The 17,197-nt window shown below is 38.0% G+C and overlaps 1 protein-coding gene across 5 annotated transcripts in view; it reads left to right on the top strand.

Moving 5' to 3' along the window:
- The window catches only part of USP25 (ubiquitin specific peptidase 25), a 150,926-nt gene that overhangs the window by 11,364 nt on the left and 122,365 nt on the right, over window positions 1–17,197 (top strand). For all 5 annotated transcript variants that reach the window (XM_019467756.2, XM_019467757.2, XM_019467760.2 and 2 more), the window contains one exon: window positions 15,557–15,634. In XM_019467756.2, coding sequence (XP_019323301.1) covers window positions 15,557–15,634 — 78 coding nt within the window. Of the gene's footprint in view, window positions 1–15,556; window positions 15,635–17,197 lie in introns of those variants that run through there.

Below are 17,197 nucleotides of genomic sequence, written 5' to 3'. Positions count from 1 at the left end.
TGTAATGTCATAGAACTGACTTGAGCGTAACTTGACTGCAGCAGTGGTCTGCCTTTTTCCTACAAATAAACATGGTGATATGGCATCATAGCTTATAATAATCATTAATTTGTGTAATATATGAAAGGTCAAATTTGGCTTATGAAAGGCATTTTGGAATGTCACTGTGCAGTGTGGGTTAAGTAGATGAAGTAAAAGTTGAACTTATGACCACTTGTGTTTATTTTGGCAAACTTGTATTAATTTCCAAGAATATTCTCCTTGTCATGATACCTTGTTTTGTACATGTGATAAGTAGTTTTTGAAAGGTGTCTTTTTTCTCCTCTCTATTAACTGTTTTAGTACAGTCTATCTACTTTTTAAAAATTATTTGGTCTGGGGGCACCTGGGTGGCTCATTCGTTTCAGCATCTGACTCTAGGTTTTAGCTCAGGTCACCATCTCATGGCTTCGTGGGTTTGAGCCCTGCATCGGGCTCTGCACTGGCTGTGTGGAGCCTGCTTGGGATTCTCTGTGTCCCCCTGTCTCTCTGCCTCTCCCCAACTTGTGCTGTCTTTGTCTCTCTCAAAATAAATAAACTTAAAAATTATTTAATATTTAAAAATGTCTAGCAATGTTTTTCTTGTCTCTTTAGCTTTGTTGATAGAGGTTTAGGTCAGAGTTTCTTACAGTGTGGTTTGTGGACTATTCATTTCCTGTGGTGCTTGCTAAAACTGTAGAATGCTGTACCTCACCTCAGACTTACTGTTTCAAATCCAAGAGTTGGACTAGGGCATTCTCAATAGGAATCACAACTGATTCTTCTGTACTTAAAGTTTGAAGACCACTAGTTGAAATTAATTAGTATTCTTAAAGATGAGAATGCTTTTTCAGCACTTGTGTGAATTGACTGCAGGGCTCCTCCAGGGTTTGAATTATTACAGTACACCCAACTTAACAGGGGAGCAGAATCTCTTTGAACACATAGGCTTTCTTTTGTTTCAGGTGTTTCTCCCCATCAGTTCCCTGATGTGCTGTCCTGTCTTAAGGGAAGTGCCTCCTCCCTCAGGCTTTCAGGGTCAACATCTGTATGGAAACTCAAAGCTTCAGGTGCATGGATGGGAATAATTGCTCCCTGCCCCCTCGCCCCCAACGTCAGTAGGGCAGATTTAGTCTTGTTTTTAGCCATTGACTCATATATCAAGGAGTTGGGAAACAACTATATATGCTAAGGATACAGTCTTCCTGTTTCTCTTTTTGGGGTGTGTGTATATGAATCATTTCTGAAAATTTTTTTGCGTGTGTGTGTGTACCAAAGCATATGAAAGCTTATGTACACTTTAAATAAATATAGTAAGATTACTACTCTTTGTACCACCCTGGACATGAAATAGAACATTTTATTCTAGAAATTTCCTTTGTGTCTCCCTCAAACTGCCCCTTCCTTCCACATCCCACTAGCTGCTATCTTGACTTTTCTAAGTTAATGTTACTGTGGTATATTTACAAAAATAAATAAATAAATAAATAAATAAATAAATAAAATGGAAACATCCATTTAAAGTATATAATTAGATGAATTTTGACAACTCAACAAGATTCCCTTATATCACCCTTTCAGTTTAGTATCCCTACACTCCCTGTACCTGGTAACCATTGATCTGATTTCTATTACTATAAGTCAGTTTTGGCTGTCTTAGTTCTTCACATAAATGGAATCTTAAAATTCCTTTTTATTACATTTAACATTTTTTTTGCTCAGCAAAATGTTTTTGAGATTCAGCCACGTTATTACATGTTAGTAGTTCCTTTTTGTTGCTGAGTAATATTTCATTATATGAATATTACAAACTGTGTAAACATGGTTCTTTTGGTGGGCTTTTGGGTTGTTTCCAGTCTGTGACTCTTATGAGTAATATGGCTACATGTACATTTGTAAGTAGATCTTTGAGGAGACATATTTCATTTCCTTTGGGCAAGTACAGAGGAATATAATTGTTATAAACTATTACTAAGTGGTTATTCAAAGTGGTTGTACTATTGTACATTCCTATCAGCCAGTGTGTTAAAGTTGGTCTACAATTTTGTCAACACTTGGTATTGTCAACTTTTATGTTTTAGCCATTTTAGTGAGTATGTAGTAGTACCTCATTGTGGTATTAATTTGTAGTTCCCTAATGACTAGTGGTTTTAAACTTTTTTTCATATGCTTATTGGCCACTTTTGGAGGAGTTTTATATATTGCTTCTCATATACAGTTGACCCTTGAATAATGTGGGGGCTGGGGTGTTTAGCCCCCATGCAGTTGAAAATCTGTATAGCTTTTGACTCTCCTAGGATTTAACTACTAAAAGCCTACTGTTGACTGGAAGCCTTACTGGTAACATAGTTGATTAATACAGTAAGCTAGGGAAAAGAAATGTTACTAAGAAAATCAAAAGGAAGAGAAAATACATTTATAGTACTGTACTATATTTCCTGGAAAAAAAAAAAAGCCACATATAAGTGGACTTGCACAGTTCAAACCTGTGTTGTTCAAAGGCCAGCTATTCTACCCAGTTTCACTTGGGATCAGCACTAATCATAACTAAAAAGTTAAAGATGTTGCTAGAGCTACGTTTTAGAAGCAAGTACTGATATGCTCACAAAACAAAATGAAACTGCATAATTGTCCTTCATTTTATCACTTTTTAAACGCCTGTTAAAAAGATCACTGCTGAAGAATGAAAACCCTCTTCTTCATGCCTCAAACTAACATTAAATTAATGTCTTTGATAATTAATTACACAAGAGAAATCTTTTTTGTTGCACAGGGTACAGAATATTTTGTTGCACAGGGTACTTTGTTTGCAAGTTTGGAAAGAACTTGCAGGACCAATGGCGGGTGGGCTGAATTGTGGAGAGGTAAGCAGTTGGGTCAAGAAAGATTTTTATTACAGTTTTGGTCCATGGGAGTACAAGAAGGAAGAGACTGATTTGAACTGGAAAAGGAAACAGCTCATACTTGCTGGGTTTTTGTTGGTGCTGTTCAGCCTTGAAATGGGTGGGGTGGAGATAAGTGGTACTAGGCCTGAGGCAGGATTGGCTGCTTAGCCGAGAGCTAGGTCGTCAGTGAAGCTGGAAGGACGTGGAGGAGAAGAGAGGGACCAGGAATGAAGAAACATTAGTGGCCAAGTCCATTACTATGGTAACACTAATGTGAGAACAATGCTACACTCTCATATACACAAGTTTATGTGTTATAATTCATGCCAGAATACATGCAAAATCAAATATCTTGTTTCTTTGAGGTGGAGCTACTTTGGGCTCCACAACTTTGGGTTGATGGTGTGGGGCTTGCTGTGTCCTTCACTGAGCATTTGAACTGGTCTGGGTTTCTCATCAAGAACACCCTTGAAGTCTTCTCATGAGGCCTTAGACAAAGGCTATGGGGCAGAACAGGGCTGAGGAAGAGGATTTAAAGAAACCTGCAGCAGTCCACTGTCTCAGGTTTAAAATTCTCAATTTTTAGAAAGAAGAAGCAGCTCTTTGCACAAGCTTTGTGGGGTCAGTGGACACTTTGTGTGCCTATTCTGGTCATAACACACAGATTCTCAGAAGTGGCTTCTGGGCTTCTTTCCTAGGGGGCCAGGGCTTCAAATAGTGATAAGACTGCAGAACTAATAGAAAACTGACAGCATGTATTTCCATTCCTGCTGGTGGCATCAGAGGAGTGGTACCCTTGCACCTGAGCATGTTGCTGGGTAGATGAAGGCAGCATATGGGATGGCTGGGTTCGATGTAGGAATCACAATAGCCCCCTTAGGGCATGGAGTCCTGTATGAGGACATATGGTCCCAGGAGCCTGTGAATATTGGTTTTCTTTGGTGTTGCCATTGGCTTGCTCTTGGCCATCTTGAAGTTGGCTCAGGCAAACTCTAGCTCAGGGTCTGTAGTTTTCTGATGGAAATGAAAACATTTCCCTGCATTCTTGGCTGTGCCTGTGGCAGTCAGGAACCTTCTACCCGTTGCACTGCTGGAAGAGATAGTAGAGTTCATAGAGCTGTTTGGGTTTAATGCGCAAAGGGAGGGGGCCAACCAACAGAACCTTTGTTCTTCCTCTCCCTCCTGTCTTAGGGTTTCAGGGGGCTTTCTGTGGAGAAGAGGGAATGGGGCTCTGGGAGGGTCTGGAGGTAGGCAGGGAGTGTGATGGGGAGGTACTTTGAACTGGCTGTTTTCATGTATTCCTTACTGATCATTTTTATATCTTGTACAAGTAATCTGTTTATATGTTATACAAATAAATGTTGTTACTGAGTTGTAGTAATTTATATATTCTGAATGCCATACATATATACATACATATAATTTGTGTATATATCTATATTTCCCCCCTTAATGTGTAGCTTGTCTATTGCTTATCAGTTTATTTGAAGTCTAAACTATTTTAACATTGATGTTCATTGTTCCTTTTTTTTTTCCCAGTTAGTGCTTTGACCTAATTTTCTTGAACCTTAGTTTACAATTTTTTTCCCCTGTGTTTTCTTCTAAAATGTTTTATTATTTTAACATTTACATGTAGGTCTGTCATTTATGTAGGGTTTATTTTATTTTATATTTTATTTTACTTATTTTATTTTATTTTATTTTATTTTATTTATTTTATTTTATAGAGAGTGCAAGTGGGGAAGAGGGGCAGAGAGAGAGGGAGACAGGCTGTACACTCAGTGCAGAGCCAGGAGCGGGGCTCGACCCAACGACCCCACGACCCTCAGATCATGACCTCAGCCAAAATCAAGAGTCAGGTACTCAACTGACTGAGCCACCCAGATGCCCCAACAGTTTATTTTTGTGTGTGCTTTGAGGTGTAAGAGTCAAGGTTCATATGAAATAAATAAACCTTTGAGTTGCAGTTCATTTATACTTCTGGAAACACCAGAACTTAACTGTCCTAATGCTGGTAAGTTATTCAGTTACCCCCACCCCCCTTTATTTTCAGTTTATTTATTTAGTTTTGAGAGAGAGAGCACAAGTGGGGAAGGGACAGAGAGAGAGGGAGAGAGAGAACCCCAAGGAGGCTCCGTCAGTGCAGATCCCAACATGGGGCTTGATCTCACGAACCTTGAGATCATGACCTGAGCCTAAATGAAGAGCCAGATGGTTAACCGACTGAGCCACCCTGGTGCCCACAGTTACCTTTTTTTTTTTTTAATTTTTTTTTAATGTTTATTTATTTTTGAGACAGAGAGAGATAGAGCATGAACGGGGGAGGGTCAGAAAGAGAGGGAGACACAGAATCTGAAACAGGCTCCAGGCTCTGAGCTGTCAGCACAGAGCCCGACGCGGGGCTCGAACCCACAAACTGTGAGATCGTGACCTGAGCTGAAGTCGGACGCTTAGCTGACTGAGCCACCCAGGTGCCCCAGCCCACCGTTACCTTTTTATCTTTATGGACGATTAAGACTTTTTCACATTTGTTTCTCTTGTTTTTTCTTTTTTCCTTTTTCTTTTTGATTTGAAGGAGTTCTTTATAGTCTAAATACTTTTTTTTTCTACTTACATATTTTGCAAGTATCTTTTCCCATTTTCAGGATGTCTTTTTACTCTCCTTATGGTGCCCTTTCATGAATAGAACTTTATTTTAATTTAGTCTTGTGTAATTAGTTTCCTGAACTTCCATACCCTGTTTTATAAAGATATTTTCTTTTATTGCCCCCTATTGTTTTTCTTGTTTTGCCTCCAGTATTTAAGTCTTATTCTACTTGGATCTGAATTTTATACATTGTTTGTGTAGGTGGCCAAATTCACTTTTCCCCTATGGAGAACCAACAGCATTTCTGAAAAGTTCTCCTCCTGTCCATTAATACTCCACCTGATGACAATACTTTTTTTTTTTTTTTTCTTTTTAAAGGAAAGCAGGTCTCCAGGACTCTCCAAGTATTTTTTATTATAGTTTTACTGAAGTTTGCATAAATATAAGTAGGCATAATTTTATTATGTTCTATTGTATCACTATTATGCACTAAAGCCAAAAGCCAACTAATGACTTAGATGTAAGCAGTGCTAGGAAATTAGTAAAATTTAGATTAACAAGGTTAATTTGACAGATGGTAGTGTTTCACAGAAGCTAACTTAAGCACTTACAACTTCAACCAAGGAAGTAAATATATGTGTATCAAGATATTCTTGTAATGTATTATTGTTAAACTTTGGAAGTAGATTTTATTGCTGTTGTCATCCACATTACATCTGTGATCCTGCTAGTCAGTTGATAGCCATTGTCTTAGAGTGGTGTTCTCAGCTTTTTTGTTGTAAAATCTTCACAGATGTGCCTCCAAATTTGATCATAGTTTAAAACAAGTTTGTCTTTTTAAAAATTTTTTGCTAAAGCTCTGTAAATGTAATTACTGCAGTATCTCTCAAGCAGAATATTGTGTGATTTAGTGTTGAGTGGAGTATACTTGCTGTGAATAACAGGTAACAATTATAGCTTACTTTTAAGTTAGTGCCCGATAAATATTATTTATTAGAACCTGTGAGTACTTTGCCTTGTGAACAGATCTTAGGACCTGGACAATCAAGAGGGTGAGCTAATGCTATGTAGTGTGATAACTGCTTTTGCAGACACCTTGAAACAGTATTATATACTGGAGTAATAATTGTGTTGTAATTGTTACTACCTCTTTTAGGGGTTGTTGCACTCTGTTGCGGTGAAGGTTTTAGACCTTTTCAAGCATGCTGCACAGATATTTAGTATTTGAAAGCATGTTACAAGCGCACAAAAAATTTAGAATTATTTGGTAAGAAGACAGCAGACAGGCCTAGCTGTTGGGCAAGATTTCTGTGAGTTTGTCAGTTTGTGCTATGTGAACTTTCAATACATATATTTAAACTGTTCACATTTGGGCTATGTTGTACAGTAAAATTTGGCTGCTAATACAATGTGTTTGTACTTGTTAACTGGGGAAATTTTCCAAGGTTTACTCTTTGATTTTCTGCTTTCTTTGTAAGCTGTCTTGGAGAGATCAATGTATTTTCTCACTCACATATATGTTCATTACTACCTAATTTGTATATTCAAAATTAATTAAATGTTACACCCTTACATAAACTCTAGTTTCCATTGCCTGTTGTACATTTCTGCTTAGATATTCAGGCATTCAAGTATTATTTCTTTGTGTTAAGCAAATTGAGAAATAAGTAGTACACTAAAGTCTTCTAGTTTGGTGGTGCGGGAGCCAGAAATGCATATATGATATTAGACGTATTTATAAGACGTATTGGTAGGACCAAGGAGAGGATATAAGAAGAATAGAAAAGGCCTCATCAAGGTGGGAGTGCTTGAAATGAGCTGTGGAAGACAACCAGGCAGATTGACAGTATCATTCTGGGCAGAGAAGTCCATGAGCAAGGGAAAATGGAACAATTTGGTGTCTTCTGTTATCTACCAGTAGCTTTATGTGACTGGATACTGTATAAGAAAAAGTAAATATTTAGTCTTTCCCTGATTCCTGCCGCAGAGCTTCTAGAATCCTCAGAATTTACTGTCTTTTGTATGCTAATGAGTTAACTCCTGGATGGGAGACTAGGCAGCTTCAGAGGCTGTAAAACCAGCCTCAGAAAACCAACCACTGTGATTAGAAGGTTAGAACCCTCAGCCCACTGCCAGTCCAGGGGCCGGAAATGAGGGCTGGAGATTGAGTTCAGTCACCAGTAGCCAATGATTTTATCAATCATGCCTATGTAATGAAATCTCTGATGCCTTCCGTACTTTTCATAACTGCTCAGTTAATCGTAGTTCTAGGATAGGACTTAGCATATATATGATTAATTTTTCCCTTTCTAATTATTTTTGGGACTTACTCTCTTCAAAATACAGAATTACAACATTAATATGTTGTTAGAGTATAAAAGTTGCTTTTGAGGAAGTTGTATTAATAAGGACCCAATTAGGACCCAAAAACCACACGGCAATTTGAATGTCAGGGAAAGTTTAATACAAGGAAGTATTGACCAGTAACATGTGATTAACTACAAAAATATGAAGAGAACTCTGAAGAATAAAAGAAAGAGTAAATTTGGGAGAGGTCTGTCCTAAGACTGAGATTCAGTTTCTAATGTAGAATTTGTGATTGAAGCCCACTGGGATGGGGGACATGTTTGCTGAGGTGCTGAAGACTGGGACATTTCTGCAAATAGTTCTTTTGTTTTTTTTTTATTTTCAGAGACAGAGTCGTGTACCTCACATGTGTGAGGGCATGTAATTGGGGGAGGGGCAAAGAGGGAGGGAGAGAGAGTAAATCCCTAGCAGGCTCCATGCTGTCAGAGCCTGACACAGGGGCTCCATCCCACAAACCATGAGATCATGACCTGAGCCGAAACTGAGACCCAGACGCTTATCCGACTGAGCCACCCATGTGCCCCTAAGAATATATATTTTATTTAAACTGCAGATTTTGTAGTCAAGATTATGACTTGATTCACAAAAGTTTTGATTACCCACATGTTTTCCAGAATGTAGGTGCTCTAAGTTAAAAACACTGTATCCCAGGGCACCTGGGTGGCCCAGTGGGTTGAGTGTCCAACTTTGACTCAGGTTATGATCTCACATTTCATGGGTTTGAGCCCTGCCTCAGGCTCTGTGTTGACATTTTGGAGCCTGGAGCCTGCTTTGGATTCTGTGTCTCTCTCTTCTCTGCCCCTCCCTGGCTCATGCTGTGTCTCTCTCTCTCAAAAATAAACATTAAAAAAAAAATTAAAACACTGTGCCAAAATATTGGTATACTTGGGTTTTTGGAACTCAAAATGCATGTATTTAACTCTTTATAGACTTATATGATAATGCTGTGTAACAATACTTTGGGGGAAATTACAGGTAGAATTTCTATTTATGATGCATTTCTGTTATCTGCCAGTTAATAAGGTTGGGGGGGGGCGGTTCTGTTAGGGGCATGGATATCATGCAGATGTTAGATTTGTTGTAGGCTTGGGGTGGCAGGAAGGGATATGAACTCTGAGGTGAGGAAGGATAAAAACCAACTATATCTTTACTTCCTTTTTTTTTTTTTTTTTTGTATTACATGAATGCTTAAGATTGTGGCTCTGGGATTCTATAAAACAATAGGGAAAATCTTCTTTCTAAATTTAGAACTTTTGGAATATTTAAGCCTAAATGTAAATAGTGAAGAATGAAAATGCATGCCTTCAGATTTGTATACCCGTAGAGGTTTGTGGTTTGTTTGTTGTAATGCTAAAGTTCTGTTAACCCAAAAAAAGATTGAGATAAGCATTGACTCCAACCATTCATGGGGTTATGATATAGATAATCTGCATTTGGAAATTTCAGCAATATTGTACTTAGACTCATGTTACTATAGGATTGAGAAGACCAAAACTAGGAAATGAAACTTTTTTGTGGAATTCTAGATAGAATGTGGAGAGTGTGGAAAGTTGGCTTGTAAGTGGGCCTGATTTGTGTATTATTCTTGTTCTATTTCCAGTAAGCAGTTAGTACTTCTTTCCTGTAGATGAGTTCAAGCCCTATGATCTACTTACTCCTTCCTGTTCACCTCTGCAAACTGCTGTATTCATTTATTCAGTCAATAATTGTTGAGTGCCTAACACATGCCAGACACTGTACTAGTTACTAGGAATACATTTATGAACAAAATAGTCTGTGCTGTCTTCAGACTTAGAGTCTGGTGATTAATTAACCATGGTATATTATTATAATCTGTGGCAAGTGCCAGAAGACCCTTTAATCTTAACAGAAGGCAAGTGGTAGGTAAATTCGGGTTGGTAGATAGGGATAAAGAGGATTTAGACCATGAGAGACTCTTAAATACAGAGAACAAACTGATGGTTAAGGCGGGGGTGGGGGGTGGAGAGGCAAAAATGGGTGATGGGCATTGAGGAGGGCACTTGTTGGGATGAGCACTGGGTGTTGTATGTAAGCAATGAATCATGGAAATTTACCCCCAAAACCAAAAGCACACTGTATACACTGTTTGTTAGCCAACTTGACAATAAATCATTAAAAAAAAAAAAAAAGGATGTAGAATAGATGGGATCTTTTGAAATCAGTGTTGTTCTAGCACAGAACTGCCCCCATAGAACAGTAGAAAAACCTAGCGCACATTGAAGGTTTTCACCATGTCTTCAGTCCATTGAAGTACTCAGAGTATGTTTTTGCTTTGTTTTGTTTTGTTTTGTTTTGTTTTGGCTTATATAGCTGGTTAGAGGCAGAGGCAGGTTTGGGGCTTACAAAGAAGTTACATGGACATATTATGTGTTTGGAATTATCTGTCTAGGAAGTTAGGGGATTTCTTGTTATGATAAGAGATAACATGAACTAGGGCATATCCAGAAGGTATTTGCAAAAATAGATATATGTATGGTTATGTGCCTTGAAGGCAGCAGTATAATTAATTCCTTTTTTTTTTTTTTTAGTGTTTATTTTGAGGGGGAGAGAGCGCAAGCGCGTGCGAGTGAGTGGGGGAGGGGCAGAGAGAAAGACACACACAGAGTCCGAAGAAGGCTCCAGGCTCTGAGCTGTCAGCACAGAGCCCGATGCAGGTCTCAAACTCACAAACTGTGAGATCATGACCTGAGCCAAAGTCAGACACTTTACCAACTGAGCCACCCAGGTGCCCCTAATTAATTATTCCTTGATAGGTGACTTTGAAGTACTACATAGTGCCTAGCAATGGTTTTAGTGAATGTGATCCTGAAGTTTAAGAATGTCTTGGGATTTTCTATCAAATTAGTATTTTGTCCCCTTTTTCTTAAAAAACTTGGAAGTGTTTTTAGAGATCATCTTCAGAGTTGCCTTTTTTTCTCCTGAAGATGGAAACCTTTGACTTTCTTTTGCACGAAACCAAGTTTTATTTATATTTGGAAATTCAGGAGCCAATGGCTGACTTATGAGTTATTCACCATTTAATGTAGAAAGCTTTCTTGTCTTGTTGTCAGTGGGGCTCTAGTTTTTTTTGTACCATTATTTAAGTATTTTACTTGAACATAGTATTGGATTTTTGCACTGAGTTTTCACTTTTCACTGATTCTTTAATCTCCAAAATCAAATATCATAGAGAAAATATGGAAAGGGTGTGCATGTGTGCACATATTAAGTGAGATGATAAACTGGTAGCAATTAAAACAGTCTGGCATACAGCAAGAGCATAATAAATGCTTACCTTCTTTCTTTGGTCTAAGCCAGGGATCCCCTTTTTTGCATCCTCAGAAGTTATACCAATGTTAAATATGGTGTATATTTACTGAAAAATATTTAAAACAGACCCAACATTAGGTAGGGTCAACTGTGGAGGGAAACAATTCATGTGGAACTCTCTGGTTCTTAATTTATATTGAAATTACTGATGCTTCTTTTTCCCAGAAGTGTGTATAGTATTCTGTTTTGCACATAGTGGGCACTTAAGGATGTCATCATGCAATAAAAATAACGTTAAGGAAGGAATCTGAAGGCCTGCATGCAGTCTTGGCTTATTGATTTCTATGGTGTTTGCACCTGCTGAATTTCTTTGAACATTTTGTCTTGCCTTTCTTGGTCCAGCACTGTGAACAGATTGCACCCTCCTCCTTATACTTTAGTATATAAATTCATACTGAAAAGAGGAGCTCAGAAAAGGAGCTCTAGAGAGGGAGGTTGGTTGTATCCATCTTGGATCAAAATTGCTAGTCCAAGAGGAGAGAACCATATGCAGGACATTTTTAGTTGAGGATCAGGGTGTATGCAGGCCAGAAATTCAGTAAATAGAAAGGTGCAAACCTTGAAAGAAAGACCAGAGTCTTAATTACAACAGAAATAGCAACGACAACAACATATAATTGTAGGAAATGAAGGTGCAGGTTTTCAAAGACAGGAAAAGCACAGCTGGATGATGCCAGTAACAAGAGAAAACTACAAATGAGGTGGCTTCTGTACCATAAACTTAGATTTTTTTCTCATAGCTCATCTCTTTTGATCTCTCTCCCATTTCTTGCTAACTAAGCTAAGAAAATTTTTTCACCTTTTCTCCTTCCCACTCAGCCTTCTTCCCCACACCATTTTCTCCTCATTGTTTAATTTTCTCTCAAAATTCATATGATCACAAACTATGCTAGAGATACTCCTGGATTGTTTTTTTCCCTAAGATACTTAGCTGACTTTTTTGTGAAAGAGAAACAAAACATCAAACTATAACTACGAATTAGAAAATTTCAAACACATTGCTTCTGTTTATTAAATACTCAGTATTCTTGCTGCACTCTGTATCAGTCAACTGTCACCATAACAGGCCACTCCAAAACTTAGTGGCATACCAAAATACTATCATCGTGCTCACAGATTTGCAGGTTGGTTGGGGTGGCTCTTCTCCACACATGCCTCATTCTTCTGGGCCAAGTGGGCTACCCATGGTCATGTTCTTTTTAAGAAAGTTGCAGAAGTTCAGGACGGAAGCCCATCCATGCAAGCACATCTCATATCTGTGTCCATGGCTATCTTTAATATGTTATTGATCAAAGCATGTAATATGGCCAAGCCCGTCATCAGTGCAGCAAGGAAATAAATTCTCTCTAGGGGGAGGAACTTAAAAGTGGCAGAGGGTGAGGATATAGAGATGAGAGAATTAACACAGGCTCCTGTCTTTTCTGAGCTTTACATTTATGTTTACATTTTACCTTGTAGTCATTAGTGTGTATGTATACTATTTTGTGTTCTGTCACTTTAATATGATTTTGTAAAGATAATTTCTATGTAGGTTATATATTTTGGTATTTAAAAATATGCAGTTGTTTGCTTAACTCAAACTGTGCCTCTTGGTCCATCTGTATAAAAATAATATGAGATGCTTATTAAAAATATAGATCCCTTAGCCTTAACCCTGACTGCTCTGGAATTGGGGTCGGGGCCTGAGAATCTTCATTATTATCAAACTCATCAGGTCATTCCTCTGCACATTCAAGTTTAGAACCTCTTCCTTAGTGGGAGGACATCTGTATTGTTTCCATTTTTCTAGCATTATAAATAATAGCCAGCAACATTTGTATAAATGACTAATTTGGGGGGAGTATTCAGTAGTCTTTCCCTGATCCATGACCAAGTAATTTGCAGTTGACAGAAATAATGTTCCTTGTAAAGAATGGAGTTTGGAGGGCTGCTAGTGGTGAAATTACAAACAGGCTTAAGAAATCTGTTCAGTTTTTTTTTTTTTTTTAATTTTTTATATTATTAGAGAGAGACAGAATGCTGATGAGTAGGGTAGGGACAGAGGGAGAGAGAGAGAGAGAAAGAGAGAGAGAGAGAGAGAGAGGCGGTGAGAGAGAATCTCAGGCAGGCTCCATGGCCAGTGTGGAGTCCAATGCAGGGCTCAATCCCATGATCCTGGGATCATGACCTGAATTGAAATCAAGAGTGGACATTCAACCGAATGAGCCACCCACACACCCCAAATCTTTTAAGTTTTTTAATGTTCACTAAAATAAGACGTTGAATTAGATAAGAAGAATTTCTGTAAATATTTTCTGCATCTTTAATTTGTGATGTTAGGTATTGAGTAACATAGTCATGGTTCCATTGCTAGTTCTTGGTACTGTTTTAAATGAACATAGAAAAGTTGACAAGTTTAAAGAGAATTTTTTTTCACCTCTGTAAATTTGGCAGTTTGATATTTTTACTCAACTATTTTATTCTTCCTGGCATTTTATGTGACCTTGTTTATATACTTTATTATTTTTATTTTATTGTCAGATAGTCTTGGTTATTTCAGCTCTTTAATAAGGTTATTGGAAATGAAAATGCACTGATACAATGGTGGATACTGCCAGTGTTTATCCACTATGCGTTCTTTTCTTTTCTTCACAAACAGAATCTTGATTTCATTTTTATTTTTATTTTTTAAATGCTTATTATTTTTTTTTTTTTTGAGAGAGAGAGAGAATGAGAATACAAGTGGGGGAAGGGCAGAGAGAGAGGGAGATACAGAATCTGAAGCACGCATCAGGCTCTGAGCTGTCAGCACAGAGCCCGCTGTGGGGCTGGAACCCACGAACTGCAAGATCATGATCTGAGCCGAAGTCGGATGCTTAACCAACTGAGCCATTCAGGCTCCCCTAAATACTTCAGGGTATATTTCTTAAGAAAAAAGATGTTTTCTTACATAACCATAGTGTAGCTATCAAATTCAGGAATTTAGTAGTAATAAAATATTACTAAGCAGTCCATATTCATATTTCTCCAATTGTCCCAGTAATGTCCTGTATAGCATTTAGTGTTAGATGCAATTTGGTTTCCCACGTTACATTTGATTGTCATGTCTTTGTGGTCCTCATTAATCAAGAAACTCATTCTTGGTCTTTTATGGTATAGACATTTTAGATATAATAGAGTAATTATTTTGTAAAGTGTTCCTCAGTTTGGATTTGTGTGATGCTTCCTCAAGTTTAGATTCAGGCTGTGCATTTTTGGCAGGAATACCTCACTCAGGTGATATATTCTTCTTGGTGTATCACACAACATGAGGAGACATATACTGTCATTTTCTCAAGTTATTGGTAATATTAAATTTGATTACTTGAGGTGGTGTCTGTTATGTTTCTTCATTATAAAGTTATTCTTTCTCCCTTTAAAATTTATAGTAAGAGAGTTTGAAACTATGCAACTATACTGTTTCTCATCAAACTTACACCCAACAGTTTTAGCATCTATTGATGATTCTTGATTGAATTATTACTAAGATGAGTGCAAAATATTTTCAAGAAATATTTCAGCAGATCCTTTTATTCTAGTGTGACTTATTTTTCCTGTCATTTCCATTGAGCTTTCTCTGTTTCATGGTGCTATCTTACAGTTTGGGGGAACTTAAGTTTTAAGAAATATGGAGATGTAGGAAGGAACGTGGTCCTAAGTAGGGATGTTCAGGGAAGGGTTTGATAGTGGAATCCCATCCCTCTTTTCTCTTTTCCTCTCTAACAGAGTATAAGAGATCATATAGACCAACAGATCTGAAGTAAATGGGGACAAGTGATTAATTCTGTTTAGGATCTTTTATGACAGATTAGAGAATGAGATGATCTTTTTCCTCAAAGAGATCTTAGGATCCCCCTGATGTCATATACCTACTTACTGCATAGCCTGCCTTTTGACATGTCTTTTTCAAACATCTCAGGTGCATGAATGCTGACTAGTTAGAGCTGCCTGGGTTTCATTCAGTGGCCCCAGCCCCTAGGTAAAGTAGTCCAATGGATAAACCTGTTGTTCTTAATTTTGCTCAGGGTTAGCCATTGTGCATCTCACTCCATTTCTTATTAGGAGGGATAAATTAGACAGTGAAGAATGGGCCAGAAACTGTTAATTCAGTAAGACTTCTTGGGAAGTAATATAGAAGTTCCCTTTTGGAAACATGGGAATGGAGTTAGGGCTCCCCACAGCATGGTTTATTCTTCATAAAATAATGAAATTTGTTGAGTCTCTCTCAAGTTCTATATTTTTTCTTCTCTATACTAGTTTATTTTTTGTCCCTTCCCCAAAGGTCATTTATTTTTTGTCCTTGAATATTTTCAGATTTTAAAATGTAATGATTTCGGTTTTTCTCCTCTAGCACCAGCAGACATTTCTGAATCAGCTGAGAGAAATCACTGGGATTAATGATGCCCAGATACTACAGCAAGCCTTGAAGGTATGGCCTCTGTTTTATGGCATATAGTTTATTTACTCCCTCATCTCTACTGCATACCTTATTTGAAAGGTTTTTAGTTACATTATGTGGTATAGTAGTAGAGATATAGGAAAGAAATTTTATAATGTAAGAGCCTTACTTATGCTATAATTTTGAGCATGTTAGTTTTCACAACCCAATGTTTCAAGATACCTTGGGGGTGACAGATGATCTCTGTCAATATGAAACACTTTTCATGCAAAATGGAGGGATATGAATCCAAATGCCGTGGCTAGAGTGGAGTGGGGTGGAGAAATAATGGGGACGGAGAGGAGGATAAAAAATAGGAGATTAATAGAAGGTCAGAAGCTTACATTTTTTTCTTTCCAAGAAGAAATAAAACTTGACTAACGTTTAACTAATTGCACCTTAAGAACATGCAGTCGCAAAGCTGTTAGTATATGCAGTAAATGAAGGGCATCGTTCTGGTTGTATCTTCTGAAATTCCCTCATTTCCACATGGAGAAGCCCGAATGAGTCAAATCACATGGATATGCCCATTGAAAAAGATCAAGTAGATGAAAGATATTTAAGAACTAGAACTGCATTTTAAAGTTATTTCCATATTGCTACTAATGGCTAACAGCAGGATGACATTTTTGCTACTGTAAGGCATACATACAGCTTCAATCCTTTGCAACGTGTTCCATGAGACAAATTTAATTATGTAATTTTTGATTCTGAGCCAAAAGTTTGTCATTTGTTTCCAGAAATAATTTTATCTTTTTAGATTATTGTAATCATCATAATAACTAGCAGTTATTAAGCACCTATAGCACTAGGTGCTATTCTAAGTACTTTATGTGGCTAACATCCTCCTAGTAACTCTGTGAGGTAGGTGTTACATTCATCCCCTTTTATTTTTTTTTTAATTTTTTTTTTTTTTAACGTTTATTTTTGAGACAGAGAGAGACAGAGCATGAATGGGGGAGGGTCAGAGAGAGTGAGACACAGAATCTGAAACAGGCTTCAGGCTCTGAGCTGTCAGCACAGAGCCCGACGCAGGGCTCGAACTCACGGACCGCGAGATCATGACCTGAGCCGAAGTCAGCCGCTCAACCGACTAAGCCACCCAGGCGCCCCCCAATTTTTTTTTTTTTAATGTTTATTTATTTTTGAGACAGAGACAGAGCATGAATGGGGGAGGGGCAGAGAGAGAGGGAGACACAGAGTCCAAAGCAGGCTCCAGGCTCTGAGCCGTCAGCCCAGAGCCTGACGCGGGGCTCGAACTCACAAACCGTGAGATCGTGACCTGAGCTGAAGTCGGACACTTAACCGACTGAGCCACCCAGGCGCCCCCATTCATCCCCTTTTAAAAGATGAGTAAACAGGTTAAAGTGACTTGCTCAAGCTCACACAGTTGAAATGTGGAAACCAAGCAGCCTGATCTTGGAGTGCCGCACTTAATTTCTGCTTTTACTGCAGTCTTTGCTTCAGCTTTTTTTCCTGTCAGCAAAATGATGAAACAGTTTTGTTTAGAGTGTTAATGCAGGGTTTATGAAGCCACTGTTAAGTATTTGGAGA

This window comes from Panthera pardus, unplaced genomic scaffold (assembly GCF_024362965.1).
Source record: "Panthera pardus isolate Hobbes unplaced genomic scaffold, ASM2436296v1 HiC_scaffold_16, whole genome shotgun sequence".
Lineage (NCBI taxonomy): Eukaryota > Metazoa > Chordata > Mammalia > Carnivora > Felidae > Panthera > Panthera pardus.
Note: the sequence above shows the minus strand (reverse complement) of the source record. Positions and strands in the feature narration are given on the sequence as shown.